General features: G+C 36.3%; 1 protein-coding gene across 39 annotated transcripts in view; it reads right to left on the bottom strand.

Moving 5' to 3' along the window:
- CLASP2 (cytoplasmic linker associated protein 2) overlaps positions 1-16,027 on the bottom strand; it is a 174,887-nt gene that overhangs the window by 24,607 nt on the left and 134,253 nt on the right. For 15 of the 39 annotated variants that reach the window (XM_027523017.1, XM_027523020.1, XM_027523027.1 and 12 more), the window contains 5 exons: positions 13,980-13,982; positions 8,928-9,091; positions 7,505-7,583; positions 7,327-7,377; positions 3,069-3,212 (listed from right to left, as the gene is read on the bottom strand). In XM_027523017.1, the coding sequence (XP_027378818.1) occupies positions 3,069-3,212; positions 7,327-7,377; positions 7,505-7,583; positions 8,928-9,091; positions 13,980-13,982 (441 nt within the window). The remainder of the gene's footprint in view (positions 1-3,068; positions 3,213-7,326; positions 7,378-7,504; positions 7,584-8,927; positions 9,092-13,979; positions 13,983-16,027) is intronic. The other 24 variants (XM_027523035.1, XM_027523024.1, XM_027523031.1 and 21 more) reach the window with 3 other exon arrangements.

Raw genomic sequence — 16,027 nt, 5'->3', positions numbered from 1 at the left:
TCCCTTGTTAGTTTGCTTGCTATTTAGTCTTGGTCATGAAAGATGTCAGATCTTGCCAGATGCCTTTTCTGATGAGATAATCATGTGGCTTTTGTCTTTTTAGTAGTCATATGGAGTACTATAAGAGACTTTCAGATGTTAACTCAACCTTGCATTTCTGCGATAAATTCCACTTGGTCTTGGTATGTAAGTCTCTTTTTATGTTACAGAATTTGGTTTGCCAGTATTTTGTTGAGGATTAAAAGTGTCCATATTTGTAAGAGATACTGATCTGTAGTTTTCTTTTTCTGTGTGATGTCTTGGTCTGGGTTTGTTACCAAGATACAACTGCCCTCATAGAATTGAGTTGGAAAGTGTTCCTATCTCTTATGGATTTTAAAGAAGAGTTTGAGAAGAATTGATATTAATGTTTGGTAAAACTCATCAGTTAGACCATCTGAGCCTGGCTTTTCTTTGTTGGTGGTTTTTTGATTACTAAATTAATCTCTTAACTTGTTCTATTGACTTTTCCAGTTAGTTTTGTTAATTTGTGTCTATCTAGGGATTTGTCCATTTCATTCAAGTTTACTACTTCCTGGCATACAATATTGTAGCATTCAATTATAATCATCTTTATTTCTGTAAGGCTAGTAATAAAAATCTCTTTTCATTTCTAAACCTAGTAATTTCAGCCTTCTTTTTTCTATCAAGCTACAAGTTTGTCAATTTTGTTAATATTTACAAAAAACACAATTTTTGGTTTTACTAATTTTCTCTATCACTTTTCTACTCTCTATTTTATTAATTTATGCTTAATCTTTTTTGTTTGTTTGGCCTGATTTTTAAAATTGAAGTACTTTTTGCTATACAAGTTACAGGTGTATACTATAGTGACTCATACATTATAACTCATTTATACTTATTACTTCCCTTGTACAATATGTCATTGTGACTGGTTTTATATTTAAATGCTTGTACTTCATCATTCTCCACTCCCATATTATCCCTCTCCTGCTGGTAACCACTAGATTGTTCTCTGTATCTGTGAATAGAATTCTTTCTTCTTATATTCAATAGTTGGTTTAATTTTTTAGATTTCACACATAAGTGACATCGTACAGTATTTGTCATTGTCTGATTTATCTCACTTAGCATAAAGTTCAACCATGTTGCTGCAAATGGCAAAACTGTGCTCATTTTTACAGCTTAGTAGTATTCCATGGTGTGTGTGTGTGTGTGTGTGTGTACCACCTCTTTATCCTTTCATCTGTTGATGGACACATGTTGCTACCATCCAGATCTTGGCAACTGTAAATAATGGTGCTATGAACATCATTGGTGTGTGTATATCTTTTCAAATTAATGTTCTTGCTTTTTTTTTTGTAAGACATATACCCAGGAATGAAATTGCTGGGTCATAGGGTAGTTCTATTTTTAGTTCTTTGAAACTAAGGACCTGTTTTCACAGTGACTGCACCAATTTACATTTCCAACACCAGTGTATGAGGGTTCCCTTTTCTCCACATCCTTGCTAACACTTGTTATCTGTGTTCTTTTTGATGACAGCCATTCTGACCGGTGTAAGGTAACATCTCTTTGTAGTTTTGATTTGTATTTCCTTGATGATTAGTGATTTTCAGCATCTTTTTATGTGCCTGTTGGCCATCTGCATTTTCTCTTTGAAAAATAGTCTATTCAGTTTTTCTATTTTTCAATTAAGCTGTTTTTTTTTTTTTTGATGTTGAGTTGTACGAGTTGTTTATATATGCTGGATATTTATCCCTTAACAGTCATTTGCAAATATTTTCTCCCATATTCAATAGGCTGTCTTTTGTTTTGTTTATGGTTTTCTTTGCTCTACAAAAGCTGTTAAATTTAATTAGGTCCCATTTGTTTTTCTTTTATTTCCTTTGCTTTGGGAGATGGAACCAAAAAACACTACTGTGATTTATGTCAGAGAGTGTTCTGCCTATGTTTTCTTCTAGGATACTAACAGTATTCAGTCTTACATTTAAGTTTTTAATCCATTTTGAGTCTATTTTTGTATACGGTGTTAGAGAATGTTCTAATTGCATTCTTTTACATGTAGCTGTCCGGTTTTCCCAGCACCAGTTATTGAAGAGATTATTCTTTCCTCATTGTATATTCCTGGTTGCTTTATCATAGGTTAACTGACCACTTGTGCATGGGTTTATTTCTGGGCTCTCAGAATTCTGTTCCATTGATCTGTGTGTCTATTTTTGTGTCCGTACCATATTGTTTTGATTACTCTGGTTCTGTCAGTAGAGCCAGATACAGGATGCAAGAAACGAATTGTTAGGGTTGAAGAGGAATCTCAGGAAGATGGTGAAGAGAACAGAGGGTCTAGAAAGGAACACCCCAGAAAAGAAATAACCAGTGTTTTTGAGAATATGGAAAATCTCAGCCATGAGCATGTGGCAGAGATGTTGAACCTATTAACACTTAAAAAATATGTTGGGGGGAGAAACAGGACAATGAAAACCAAGGCAAATTATTAACACTAGGACAAATAAAGTTTCCATAAGGAGGGAGGCAGTAATTAACCACTTGGTGAAGGAATTAATACTTCCACAGTCAAAATTAACTCTTTTCTACTGATTACCAACAGCTGATTCATAAGTATTTTGAAGGTTATGGGGAAAGACATAGGCTAGGATATTGGAAAGTGAAATCTTCATTTATAAAGGCAGACAGACAGATACACAATGACTGAATCTATCAACAGGTCAGTAAATAATGCCTAAAATTAATACATCAAGAAACAGTACCAACTCTTATTTGAAATACATAGGTAAATGCAAGGGAAAAAGTTCTGAATGGCTGTAAGAGTAGAGGTTAGGAGACTGTGGCAAAGACAGCTATTTTTGACTCTAAGTTTGAAAATTACAGTCACATTAATTGGATAAAATTTAAAAGAGAGGATTTTTTTTTTAAGGTCTTTATATCACCAGGTAAATAACTCTATGCTAACTGGTAACATCCTGAAAATATTAGCTTCCTTAACTGGCAATCTAAAATGACTGATTTGCTTTTCTAATTTATCTTCTGAATCTTAAACTAAAACATACCTTCCGAACATCAGAACTTTTGGGTTCTGTTGTCCAGGTGATGACCCGAGACACTGCCAGGCGAGTTTCACTGGAATTTACAAAATCTCCTGGATCCATCTGTTTGGCCAGAGTTTCTATGTATTTGAGGATAGCAACCTTCACCTATACAGGGATGCACAAAGAGAGAGGACAATCAGCTGGGCATCGGCAGGCAGTAAGAACACTTGAGAAATAGTTAGGTAATATTTTTTTAACAAATACAAAATGAAAAAGCATCAACAGCAAAAGAAGTTATACATACAACCACCTACCTATCAGAGGTACAAGTATATGATAATGTGCCTTTTTTCTCACACATAGCAGAATTTATAAATTTTATTACCCATCTTTGAACAATTGTTGAAGACTCTCTTGATAAGATTAGACACTTCTCCTTTAGTCTGCCTTCAGAGCTTAGAGCTGACTCTTGTCTAGATCTCCCCGGGAACCAGTCTTTATACATTGAAGGATAATTTGCCTCTTGGGGAAACGAACCAAAGGGTTTTGGAAATAAGGTATTATACATCCAGTGGGTAATCAAGTGGATAATCAAAGTGGGCAATACAGGTTTTTGATAAATATACATTAAGGCTCCAATGAGACCAGGTTCCTTAATAGGTCCATCAACCGCTAGAACCACCTCTCAAAATAAATGTGACAAAAAAGCTTTACAGAAGGACTACTGGGGAAGAGACAATACTTATGTGCATAAAAGAAGTATAATATATGAGTTTTAAAAGTCTTGTTATTCTCCTAGAAATTCCTGATATGTGGGTGGCATGGTAGGTAGGAGTGTGGTAGGATGCAGGCTTCAAAATCAGCAAGAGGTGGGGCAAAGCATACATGCTTCTCTCTCAGATGCAGCCTTCTTTATCCTTAGAGTAAGCCATTATTAAATAATCTCCCCTTTCTCAGTATGGCAGGGTAGAAAAAGTTAAGAGAACCACTGTTTTTATTATTTTTTTTTAGAACCACTGTTTTTAAAGTCACGTCTAACATTCTAGATTTCTAAATAATGATTCTCTAAGACATTATCAGTGCACTTTAGAAATGGCACCTGGGAGACTGTACAGTCCCTGGATACAGCAGACTCTAAACACGTACTAAATGCTGATTTGCAGACTTAGAAAAAGGAAGGTTTAAATGTATGATTAAAATAGCAACTTTGAAAAAATATTGTCAAAGATTAAGGTAATCAGGAATTCTGTACTCCTGCTGCTGCTGCTGCTAAGTCGCTTCAGTTGTGTCTGACTCTGTGCGACCCCACAGACGGCAGCCCAGCAGGCTCCCTCGTCCTTGGGATTCTCCAGGCAAGAACACTGGAGTGGGTTGCCATTTCCTTCTCCAATGCATGAAAGTGAAAAGTGAAACTGAAGTTGCTCAGTCGTGTCTGACTATTAGCAACCCCATGGACTGCAGCCTACCAGGCTCCTCTGTCCATTGGATTTTCCAGGCAAGAGTACTGGAGTGGGGTGCCATTGCCTTCTCCCCTGTACTCCTTCATCCCCTATTATTGATCTGATTATTGATCATTTCTCTCACTCAATCCAAATAAGGTCTCTGGGAAGTACTATGTCAAGTTAATATACAGAAGTAATAAGTTAAACTTCTGACTCTTGAACATTTTCCCCTCTCTGCTTCCAGTTTAAAGAAGACAGAAAGCATCAACTTATTGTCTTCATTTCATAATACATGATTTTAAGAAGTAACTGTAACTTTAAGAATTTTTTTTTTTAAGTCAACCCATCACCATCCTGAGTAAATCATACAGTGAAGAGGGAAACAGATGTATGGTTAATTTTGAGTAGCAGGTCCAACTAAATTATTATACATAATATTCTGGATTTTTAAGCCACGTCACCTTCTATTGGTGAGACCAGCTGAAAGAAAGCTAAAGTAAATCAAAGAATAAACATCAATGCATTTTGTTTTTTGAATATATTTATTTGGACTATGTGAGATTTAATTAGTACCAAGTCTTGGCAATTTATAGAGGCATGTAAAGTTTCTAAAGAGTTTCATAGAATAGGTGTGTTTACTATACAAATAAGCAAAACAACCGTAATACATATATAATCATTTGAAAATTTATATTTTGGTAGTATATTTCAAAAGGTTATAAACATAGTCTGTATTTTTTATAACATAAACATGCATTCTTCTTCAGAGAGGAAAAACAATATAGTTGCTAAGGTGTGTATAATTCTAAACATATTTCTGAAACTCAGAAAAAAAAGTCAAAAAGTTCCATTTATTAAAAAAATATTACTCAAATAAAATCACTCTGTATGCCATCTTTGTCTATTTTATTGCTTCCTTTTTGACATTTGGCTACATGACAGTCTGTGAGAAATATAAAATTTTATCTGAAAGATCCAGCACTTTTTAAATAAAGAATTTTGATAAATCTCATACTGAAGCTATTTAGTTATTTGTGGTTTTCTATAATCTGTTAAGTCTTTAATTCTTAATCCTGTCAACCATCTCAAAGTTACTTTTATTTTCAGCATAACATACAGCTCCAATAAAATTCCTTTTTGCTATCCTAAGACATCAATTTGTGGGTGTCTTTCTCCTACAGTGACTTTCCCCTGCAGCTTTATATATGTGTGTATAATATATAAAAGCCATACATATGTCCATATAATAGATTATGATATATACATACATATATTTACATAGACTGTTTCTCTAAAAGTCATATACACATACACATACATATTCTCTCATAAATATGAGGTAATATGAGGTAAATAATCAGTAAAGAATCTGCCTGCAATGCAGGAGACCCAGGTTTGATCGCTGGGTTGGGAAAATCCCTGGAGAAGGAAATGGCAACCCACTCCAGTATTCTTGTCCAGGAAACCCCATGGACAGAAGAGCCTGGCAGGCTATAGTTCATGGGGTTGTAGACTTGGACGTGACTTAGCGACTAAACCATCGTGACGTATATATGTGTATGTATATGTATGTATGACTTTCAGATAAACAGTCTGTGATTTCAGTCTTCAGTATGACATTTCCTAATAGGGAAACTAGTTTTATACTTCCCATTGTCTTTCTCTTCAGGCCTTTAGCAACCCTTATTTTGAAAACTAATGATTCAGACCTCCATTTCTACTGGCCCATGTAACAACTCTATATGTTTTCAATACCATTTGAATACCTACCACCAGTACCTAAATCATAATTCTTTCCACAGTTTACAGTTCATCACGTATTATAAATATTAATGACAAAATTATAAGGAATATCTAGCACAATGGCTTGGACAAATAACAAGTTTAAACAATGTCTATCAATAATAGCAAGTAAATTATTCTCCTTCTGCAGGTCACTTTTAAAAATCAAAACAGATGGAACCTCTTTCACAAAGCAGCTCTGAGAAAATAACATATGTTGAGTACATGTCAACCCTGGTAAGAAACATAATTGTGACTTTAAGGCAAAATCATATTCAGAAACTTAAAAGGGAAATCAATCCAAGGCAATAATGCTTATAGAAACATTTCGTGCAGAACAGAGCAGAAAATACAAGGCTTGTAAATGTACATATGCTTGTTATTTCCCTGACGTTAATCTCATTTAAGAAAACTCAATAAAACCATTTTTAGTAAAGAATTCAGGGGTACATATTTTCTTCTATGTTAAATTATTATTTGTAACAAAAAAATGGTATCTACCTAGTTTCCACATAAATTATTAGAAAATGTGTGCTAATAACAATTGAGAAAGCTAATCCCAAATCAAAAGCTTATGCACACATCAGAAATATCACATTGTAAGAAGAAAAAAAAAGCTACTGTTTCAATTAAGAAGAACTGGAGAACAGCTCTGAGATTAAACTTAAAAATTTTTGTTAATTGAAATACAGAGGCAAAACTGATATTCTGCCCAGAATACCTATTCAAACTCCTAAACTTTGAAGAAAAAAAAAAAGGACTGGGAAATCACAAACATAAAATGAGAAAAGACTTTATAGAGAGAGTTTGCACAACAGCTTAGGGTTAGACGGCCATACTTGTGTTGCTTTCTAACTATGAGTCCCCAGTAAGCTTCTCCGGAAGATAATCTGGCACCGAATAACATTTGAAATCAAATCCGTGCATGCTTTAGAGGCTTATAATGGTTAGTAGTTGAATATATAGATGCATACAAACATTATCGGAAACACTGCAGAGTTTGTAAAGAGAGTTAAGAAAAGAAATAATGCAGATTAAAACAAAACCAATAAAACCTTGGAGCTCCAAAAAGAGTGAAGCTGGTCCCGAAGTGCTGGCTTGACTGTCTGAAAGTTTATAAAAACAAAATCCACTGATTGAACAGCTTCTCATGTGACACAAGTACAAACATTAACTTTATGAATAAAATACTTCAGTTCCTTACAATGTCTTCAAAAGACCTCAAGTTTTTACCTTCAAGCTTGGTGTTTGGGTCTGATCAACTGTAAATCTCATTAGAATATTGAACTGAAGATCATTTGGAAAAGATTCTCTGAAATACGGAAAGAACAAAGCAAAAAAAAAAATTAAAAATTAAGTCAGCAGGTAAGCTTTTAGCAGAACGTTTGAATTTATACCCTGCAAGTATAAATTTAACCCCCTAAGCAACACTAGAGCAAATAATGATCTCTTGCCTCAGTTATAGATTTCATCAGAAAATGTGTTCAGGGAAAAGTTCAACAGTATCAGAGATGTTTCCATACCTAATATCTGAATTCTAGACTCACCTCGACTTAATAAATGGATATTTGAAATAAGTCACTTCAACAATCTACACAAGAAAGTAAAAACGTATCATTGGTTCAAAATCTTCTGAAAAAAGAATGCATAATAAAACATTCTTTTTAAATTTAGCAAATATTTTATCTTTATATTAGATTGAATAAAATCTTTTACTTTGCAGTTACATCTTTTTTTTTTTTTACTTTTATTTGCATTTATTTTTTGCGGCATTTATTCCCGGGCCATAAGTGTTTGTTTCTTCGGTTTCTTCTGGGATATCTTTTTCTTCTGTGCAACCTCCTCTTCTGGTTTAGGAACAATCTGTTCTTTTTCAGTAAGGATCATCTCAATGTGGCAGGGAGAGCTCATGTTGGGGTTGATCCGACCGTGAGCTCTGTAAGTCCTGCGCAGCAGGGGGGCACTTTGTTCACTTGGATGTGCTCAATGACCAGAGAATCTACATCTAAGCCCTTAAGTTCAGCATTACTCTGTGTTTTTGAGCATGTGTAGTAAAAATTCAGCACTCTTTCTGGGCCACTGACCCTGCGTCCAGCCCCACTATTTGGCCTGTGCACACCTACCAACTCCACCGTTGTAACGACGGAATGGCACACATCGCTTCTTTAAAGTGACATCCTTCAGATACTTGGTGGCTTTTCGGATATGCATACCCTTTATGGCCTGGACAGTTTCACAAGTGTTCTTAAAGTGAACACGAAGATTTGAACCTCTTGATTTGCATGATTTTGTGGGGTTTTCTGGGTCAAGTGAATAGCGCACCATTTTTAGGGGTCATCTCAGGCCGCTTACCAGAAAAGCTGCAGTTACATCTTAATTACAATAAATTACTACCTTGAATTACTCAACCGATGTTAATGAAATTTTTTATAGATTAAATGCAATGTTTGAACTAAGAACCTATGTTGTATCAAATTACACCATGTAAATGGACATCATTAACAATTTTCAAATGGAGCTCATGAAATCTTGATGGTTTGAAAGGACTCAAAAATCTGAACTTTCAACACAAAAACTAAATTTTCTTAATTACTACTCAGTAATTAAGTGGAAATATATGAAGAATTAAGTGGAAATATATGAAGAAAAATCTTACCTTGTAACATCGAGGGCTTTCTGAACTTTTGCTTGAACAGACCCAAGCAAATCAGCACCCATTTTTTTAAGTAGTTGCGTCAGCAGTACAAACAACCAATCTTGAAGATCATCTTTGTGGACTTGTATGAAGTCCACTAGAGTCTCCAAAAACATGCTGAATACCTACAGTGGGTAAATGGGGGAAGGAGAAGAAAAAGGAGGAAATATTGACCTCTATGATCAATTCAAAACTGAAAGAGAAAGGAATACAGGAATCAGAGGCACAGCGATTGGCAGCCAAGCGGAAAAAACAATCTCTCTCGCTTTTCATTGGACTCTGTGATACAAGAGTACATTTGAACTGTTATCCAACTTCTGCTGAAGTTCGACAATTAGCTATTCCATGCAGCATCACTTGGTAAAGAAACTTTGGCCATAATGGCTGGCACACCTAAGGCTGTCAATGATGCCATAGCTTAAACTGAAATTCATTTTATCTGAATTTAGGGCAAGAAACTACCCATAGTCTCACCAGCCCCCAGCTCTCTGAAGTGTCAGTGAGTTAATCAGAGGAAGACTATGCTGACAGCTACCTTAATATATAAGATGATTTTTAACATAATGGGCTAATTGGAGACTTCTTAGTTTTCACAATGTTAGTAGTCACAAAATTCTTTGGTATAAGATGTATTATTTATTAAAACTGCCCCAAAAGTAATTTTAAATGACCTGTGTGCTCAGTTGCTCAGTCATGTCTGACTCTGCAACCCTATGGACTGTGGCCCTCCAGGCTCCTCTGTCCATGGGATTCTCTAGGCAAGGATACTGGAGTGCATTGCCATTTCCTCCTCCAGGGGATCATCCCAAATCAGGGACAGAATCCATGTCTCTTACGACTCCTGCATCAGGCAGGTGGGATCTTTACCACTAGTGCCACCTGGGAAGCCTTAAATGACTTCCTTAAATGGGATACCTGTGCCTAAAATAAATAAAATCAGGACACAAATCTACATCTACATTTTAATGATTTCTACAAAGAACCAGATGGCATGCTATTAGTCTCCATTTCTACCGAGGGGTTTTATACTTGTTTCCAATATTAATCTACTAGTTTTAAACTTCTTATAAGATTCAAGAAAAATTTAAGGGGAGGGAAGCTAAGATTCCTAAGTGATTTATCTCATTAAAAGTACTTACAACAAGTGACATACAATAAGGTTATATCTCATCAATAAATTCAATATCATACTGGACAATTTATTTCTACATAAAGAGGGAAAAGTTCTTAAGATAATGTCAGCCATGTTGTGTTATGAGACAATTTATAATCCCAATGGATTATAAAATCTATGGTTTAAAAAAGTTAAGTCCAAAGTAAGTATGCTAATTTAAAATTAAGAGTTTTACTCTCAATATATATTTTATTTCTTCACTTTCCTTTATGTAGTTATACACGAATTCCTGTTTTTCTCTCATGTTAGAAATGAAGGACTTTTTATCTATCAGAATTGTAACTAAGCTTTTTAACATCTGAATTTGAGTTAGAAAAAGATGTGCTTGTGTGTATGTGCTCAGTCATGTCTGATTCTTTGCAACCTCGTGGAATGAATATAGCCCGCCAGGCCTGTATGTCTATGGAATTTTCCAGGTAAGAATACTGGAGTGGGTTGCCATTTCCTACTCAAGTGGATCTTTCTGATCCAGGGATCGAACCTGCATCTCTTGTATCTTCTGGACTGGCGGGCAGATTCTTTACCACTGTGCCACCTGGGAAGCCTTAGAAAACATACACTTTGCTCAAGACGTTATTTGTAAAAGCAGAAAGTATGACTACTTAAAATTTGTTACCTCTGACCTCAAGGCAGTAAGTACCTGTGCCTCAACACTGTTCTTAATCACAATGCAGATTCATTAACTCCGGTACTACCCTACCAGAACCACTTGGACCACAGCTTCACTGAACTGTCTCTGGGCCTGAGGAACGTCAATAGACCTACTCATAACAAATACATGTATTTAACCTAGTACTCACTCTGACTAGCAAATCTGTCCAGTGACGTCCTGGCGTTAGTCAGTACATGCCTAGAAAGTCAAACGTTAAATATCCAGGAATTTTGTGAGGTGGTTGATGGCTTGAAATCAGCCATTTGGGACTATTTACACCTCGGGAATTGTAACAAACATGACAAATCGGGGCTTCCTGCTACTCCCTTAAGCCTGGTGCACCAGCACAACACTCTCTAATTCTCCGGTTCACTTTCACTCCTAGTGTCCCAACTGCTGCCTATTTTCCTCAAGATTCCAACTTTAAGCTTTCACTGTACCAAAATCCATTTAGAAAATCAAAGGCATTAGAATGCCTAAGTCAACTCGCTCATTTTATCTGATTCTCAGAAAATCGAGAACTAGAAAATTAGGGGACCTACTTGCTCAAGGTTTCCACAGCTCATCAATGGCTAAATCACTTGGCTTTTAGTATTACTGGACAACTTCTTCATCTACTTGACTGCCATTCATGATAAAATTCTCCACTGACTTTCCCCTCACTTTGATTTCTTCTATAGCTATCCTTATAATAACTCTTTCTCCAAGGAAGAGCCAATTTTATTTCGAAGACTAGTCTTTCTACTTGTATTCTTGCTCTCGAAAGTACGGTCTCCTCTATCTTTACTCTTCTGTTCTCAACCTGAATTATCTGTTTACCAATGCAGAAGACACTGTCTCAAGAATTTCGTTTTCAATTTCCATCCTATTGCACCCATCAATTACCTTCCAATCAAGAAATGTCATAGCTTTTTCATGAGCTTAGTACGCCGGGCCATTCCATAGTTTGACACTTTTTTCCTCTTATCTCCCTTTTTTCATTGTTACCAGGCATTTTCCTTTTGTATCCTGAATGTGGGGAGACCTCTTAGATCTTCATCCTGATTCTCTTTTCATCGAAATTATGACTTCCTTGACAGAGCCTTCTAGGCCCCATAATAATCTCTATAATAGCTCTCACTTTTGGCCTTACTCAAATCTGTCGATCAGAACATCACTGTAGGCACCAGGCCTTTCTGACCTCAAGTCTGGATTTCTCTAACAGGCCAGAAAGCAGATATTCTAGGCTTTGCAGGCCATATGATGTGGGCCGCACTCTTCAACTCTGTCGTCATAGCATAGCCACAGACACTATGCAGACAAGTGAACACAGTTCTGTTTCAATAAAACTTTATTTACAAAACAGCAGACCAACTCAGACTTCTTTCTATCAGATGGTGACATCACTCTTTTGACAGAAACAAAATTCTTTAATGTCCCTTCCCTGTCTATAGAAAAATGTCTCAAATGCTTAGACGAGGCTCTAACTCTTCAGACTGATGTTGGACGATTTGGCAACATAAAGTCTTCATCCCTAAACATGTACCTCACACACTCCTGATTTCCTACCACACTCTCTAATCCCTCTATTTACACAAAGTACGTGACTCCCTACAAAGCTTACCACTCAAGTCCCAGCCAAAGAGCTTCTTGAATATCTTTAGATAATAGCCACTGTCCATCCCTGTTTGAAACTGGTACTTGGGCTACCTTTACAGTGTTCTTTAAATTTCTCTGTATTTATGTTATCTTCCTATCTGGAATATATAGCATTTGAGAACAATGGCTCTATTTTAGTCTTATGTCACCAGTTAGAACCAAATCTAAAGTTATCAGAGGTTGAGGATGCAATTAAAAAGTTGTCTGATGATACTGTAGGAAAAGTTGCCTTAAAAGTAAGAATTTTCTTTTAGTTGAGTAAAATTTACCTTAGTAACCAACCCCTTTTCTCAATGCAAGGGAAGATATGGATGACCTGCCTTTCACTACAGCCAAGGTTTTCTTTACTATAAACTTTTTGACATCTCCAACTTCTCTGGACTCAGGGTAGTCATTTGTAGGAGGCCCTTTCTTCTCATCCTGATATAATCCAAAGTTTATATTCCTGTCAAGATCTGAACTGCTATTTTTTTCAGGAAGATGTGTCTGAGTCTCCTAAGTAGAAATTTCTTTTGATTAGATAAAATGTGAGTATAGCTGAATAAAACTGTAAATGTGTACTAATAGTACTTTACATATAGAATTATACTATTATTTTTCAAAATGCTTATGCATATATATATATATATATATATATATATACACACACACACACACACACATATATATCTCCATCCAAAATATACATTGGAAGTTTGCATAAAATTTCATGTGACTGCTGTATCACAAAGAGTTCACTGTCAGATAGATGTTGATATTCTCCCATTTCCTTATCTATGATTAAAGGAGAAATAGAAAAGTGGATATACTAATAAAACATTGGGCTAAACATCTGATTTCAGAAGAGAAAGCTGAGATCACTGCTCCTTAAACTGCTCTGTTTCCTTTTATGGGACACCATTAACAGAACAGTAGAAAGTGCATATGAGGAGGTTAGAACTCAATTTAAAAAAATTGATTGTGAAACTTGGGAATTGTTTTTTTTTTAATAACCTTCAACAGACTCAATGTATAATCCTACATATTTCACAACTGTAGTTCACTGGGAAAAGAACTGTAATATCTGTGTTATTACAATTGAGGCAGCCTTGCTTATATCAGGTGTGTGTCAGTCGCTCAGTCGTGTCCACTCTGTGACCCCATGGACTGTAGCCCTCCAGGCTCCCCTGACCATGGGACTCTCCAGGCAAGAATACTGGAGTGGGTTGCCATTCCCTTCTCCAGGGGATCTTCCCGACCCAGGAATCCAATCTGGGTCTCCTGCGTTGCAGGCAGGTTCTTCACCACTGAGCCCCAGGGAAGCCCCCATGCCTTAGGTGTGCCAGTCATCAAATATAGAACAGAAGAACATAATCAAATTAGATTAATTAGTAGATTAAAAAGCACATCTCCAAACAGAATGACAGTTTGCGTAACTGCAGATAGCATTTCGTGGATTGCAAAGGTTCCAACACTGCATGAACTCTTTGGGAGAGAAAACAGAGAAAAAGGGTTAATTTCACAGTCATGCAGTAAAGTTAGGTTTCCAACAAATACTGAACCAACTTACTCTCTATTGAGAGTTCCAACACAGGGGACAGCATGCAAAAGGAAAAAAAGAAAAAAAAGAAAAACACACAAATTAGTCGCCATCAATGCCAAGTTCCTGTATGGGAGAAAAACACTTAGAAAATAAAAATGACAGATGTTTTCCAAAGTTTTATGACAAACTCAAAACAGTTTTTAACACAAGAGTTAAATGAATGGTATGTGAGAAGAATATGTGGTTTTCCTGTATTTCTCTCTCATTTTCTTGCCAAGAAAATTTACAAACAAAAAAAAAGGAAAACTCCCTTATTTTCAGACCCTACTATCCTTGAGGTTCAACTTCTGGAAAGAACCTAAGACTAACAGACACATGCCAACATTTCTGAACAGTGCCAACATTTGCTTCCAAAGCATAGTATCTAAGAATTTTTCGTTTATTTTTTCCCCCTCTTGAGAAGCAATGTATTCACAAGTTAAATTATTTCTGTGACGGCCTGGAACAATTACTATCGTATGAAGGTAAAAAGATACTACAACTTTTAATTTTCCCTAGGTAAGATACATATTTGGTCTCTTGATTCTAAGACCTGTAGGTAGGCAGGACTACACAGACCATAATATGTCAAATCAAAGCATGTTCTTCAGTAAAGGTGGCTCTCCTCAAGTAGTTTCTTCTGAGTCGACTGTCAGAATCACAGGGGATAAACTTTCTGACACATCTTACGTTTGGAGGAAAAAGTGTGTCTAGAGCAATCAAAATAAAAATCTGCCTTGAATTCCTTAATTTTTCAAACTTATTTAAAAAAAAAAAAACATATGTAGCGCTTACTGTGTTGTAAGGACTTTACATACATTAACTCATTTAATTATCACTGCAATCTTATTAACTCTATTTTACAGATTAAGAAACCAACGCACACAGTGCTAAAAAGTGATGGAGGGAGGATTTGAACCAAAGCAATCCAGCTCCACTACTCATATTTGTTATCACTGTGTGGTGCTGTCTCTCAGGAAAATATTAAGAGGCTTTAAACTACACATTTGCAGCTTTATAATATAAATTACTTTCACACAGATACCACGACTGAATCAGTAGTATCTGAAAGTTAAAAAAGTTTATCAAGTTATGGACATCAAATAATTTCAGCTTGTACACTGTAAATGCCAACCACATCACTCATGTCACAGAAAAAAAATCCAGCATCTATTTCAACTGTACTCAAAAACAGCTCTTTTCCAGCCCTTCCTTTCTGGGATGTCTTTACTGTATAGTGGAGTTCACCTGATATTTCAGTTGGACTCAGATACTTACTAACACAAATAAGAGAAACGTTCTAGGGGTTGGAGGTGATCCTAGATGAAAGGAGATGGGGCTGCTGCTCACACCCTGGTTCTCTAAGTCTCCTATTTCTGCTGGGGACAGCAGGTGGTCTACTGCTACATTTCAGAGCTGTTAAGAGAGACTGAAATGTTGACTTCAACTTAAAAGGACACGGGAAAGTCCACCCAACCAATTTCATGACAGGAAGTGTCTCCAAAACCCTATGGACCATTCTGGGGGCAAGGCTTCAGATGGTTTCTGCCCTGTGAGCTCTCAGGGTGGTTGAGGTTACAGATAAGTGATTCCAATTCATGGTGGAGAGCATATTTGAGGCAAGAAAGAGAAGTGACTTCGATGATCGGTTTCGAGGCTATGAGGAAAAGTGCAGGGCACATCTGGGGAAACGAACATAGTTTTCAGGCTGCGTTAAGAGTGAAAAGGGAATAACAAGCAAAAATGACAGGCTTTCTTTGAATATTTTCTTGAGGGTAATGAGTAGTCACTGAAGAGTTTTAAGTCAAGATAGAAGATTTACCTTTTAGAAAGATTATTCAAGGATGCAGAGTGAAAGAAAATTTAGGGACAGAAGGTGGGGAGGAGGTGCAGCAGGCCAAAGGCAATTGTGCCAGGAATGAGTAGTGAGAATGGAAATATTTAGAAGGTTGAATCAATTAGGACTGAGTAAATTTCTAGACTGATGCCCAATGAGGGGATGGTGGCTTCATCTAACGAGATAACATGACTCAAGA

The sequence above is a fragment of the Bos indicus x Bos taurus genome, chromosome 22, assembly GCF_003369695.1.
Source record: "Bos indicus x Bos taurus breed Angus x Brahman F1 hybrid chromosome 22, Bos_hybrid_MaternalHap_v2.0, whole genome shotgun sequence".
Lineage (NCBI taxonomy): Eukaryota > Metazoa > Chordata > Mammalia > Artiodactyla > Bovidae > Bos > Bos indicus x Bos taurus.
The sequence above is the reverse complement of the archived record's forward strand: the minus strand, read 5'-3'. Positions and strand labels throughout refer to the sequence as shown.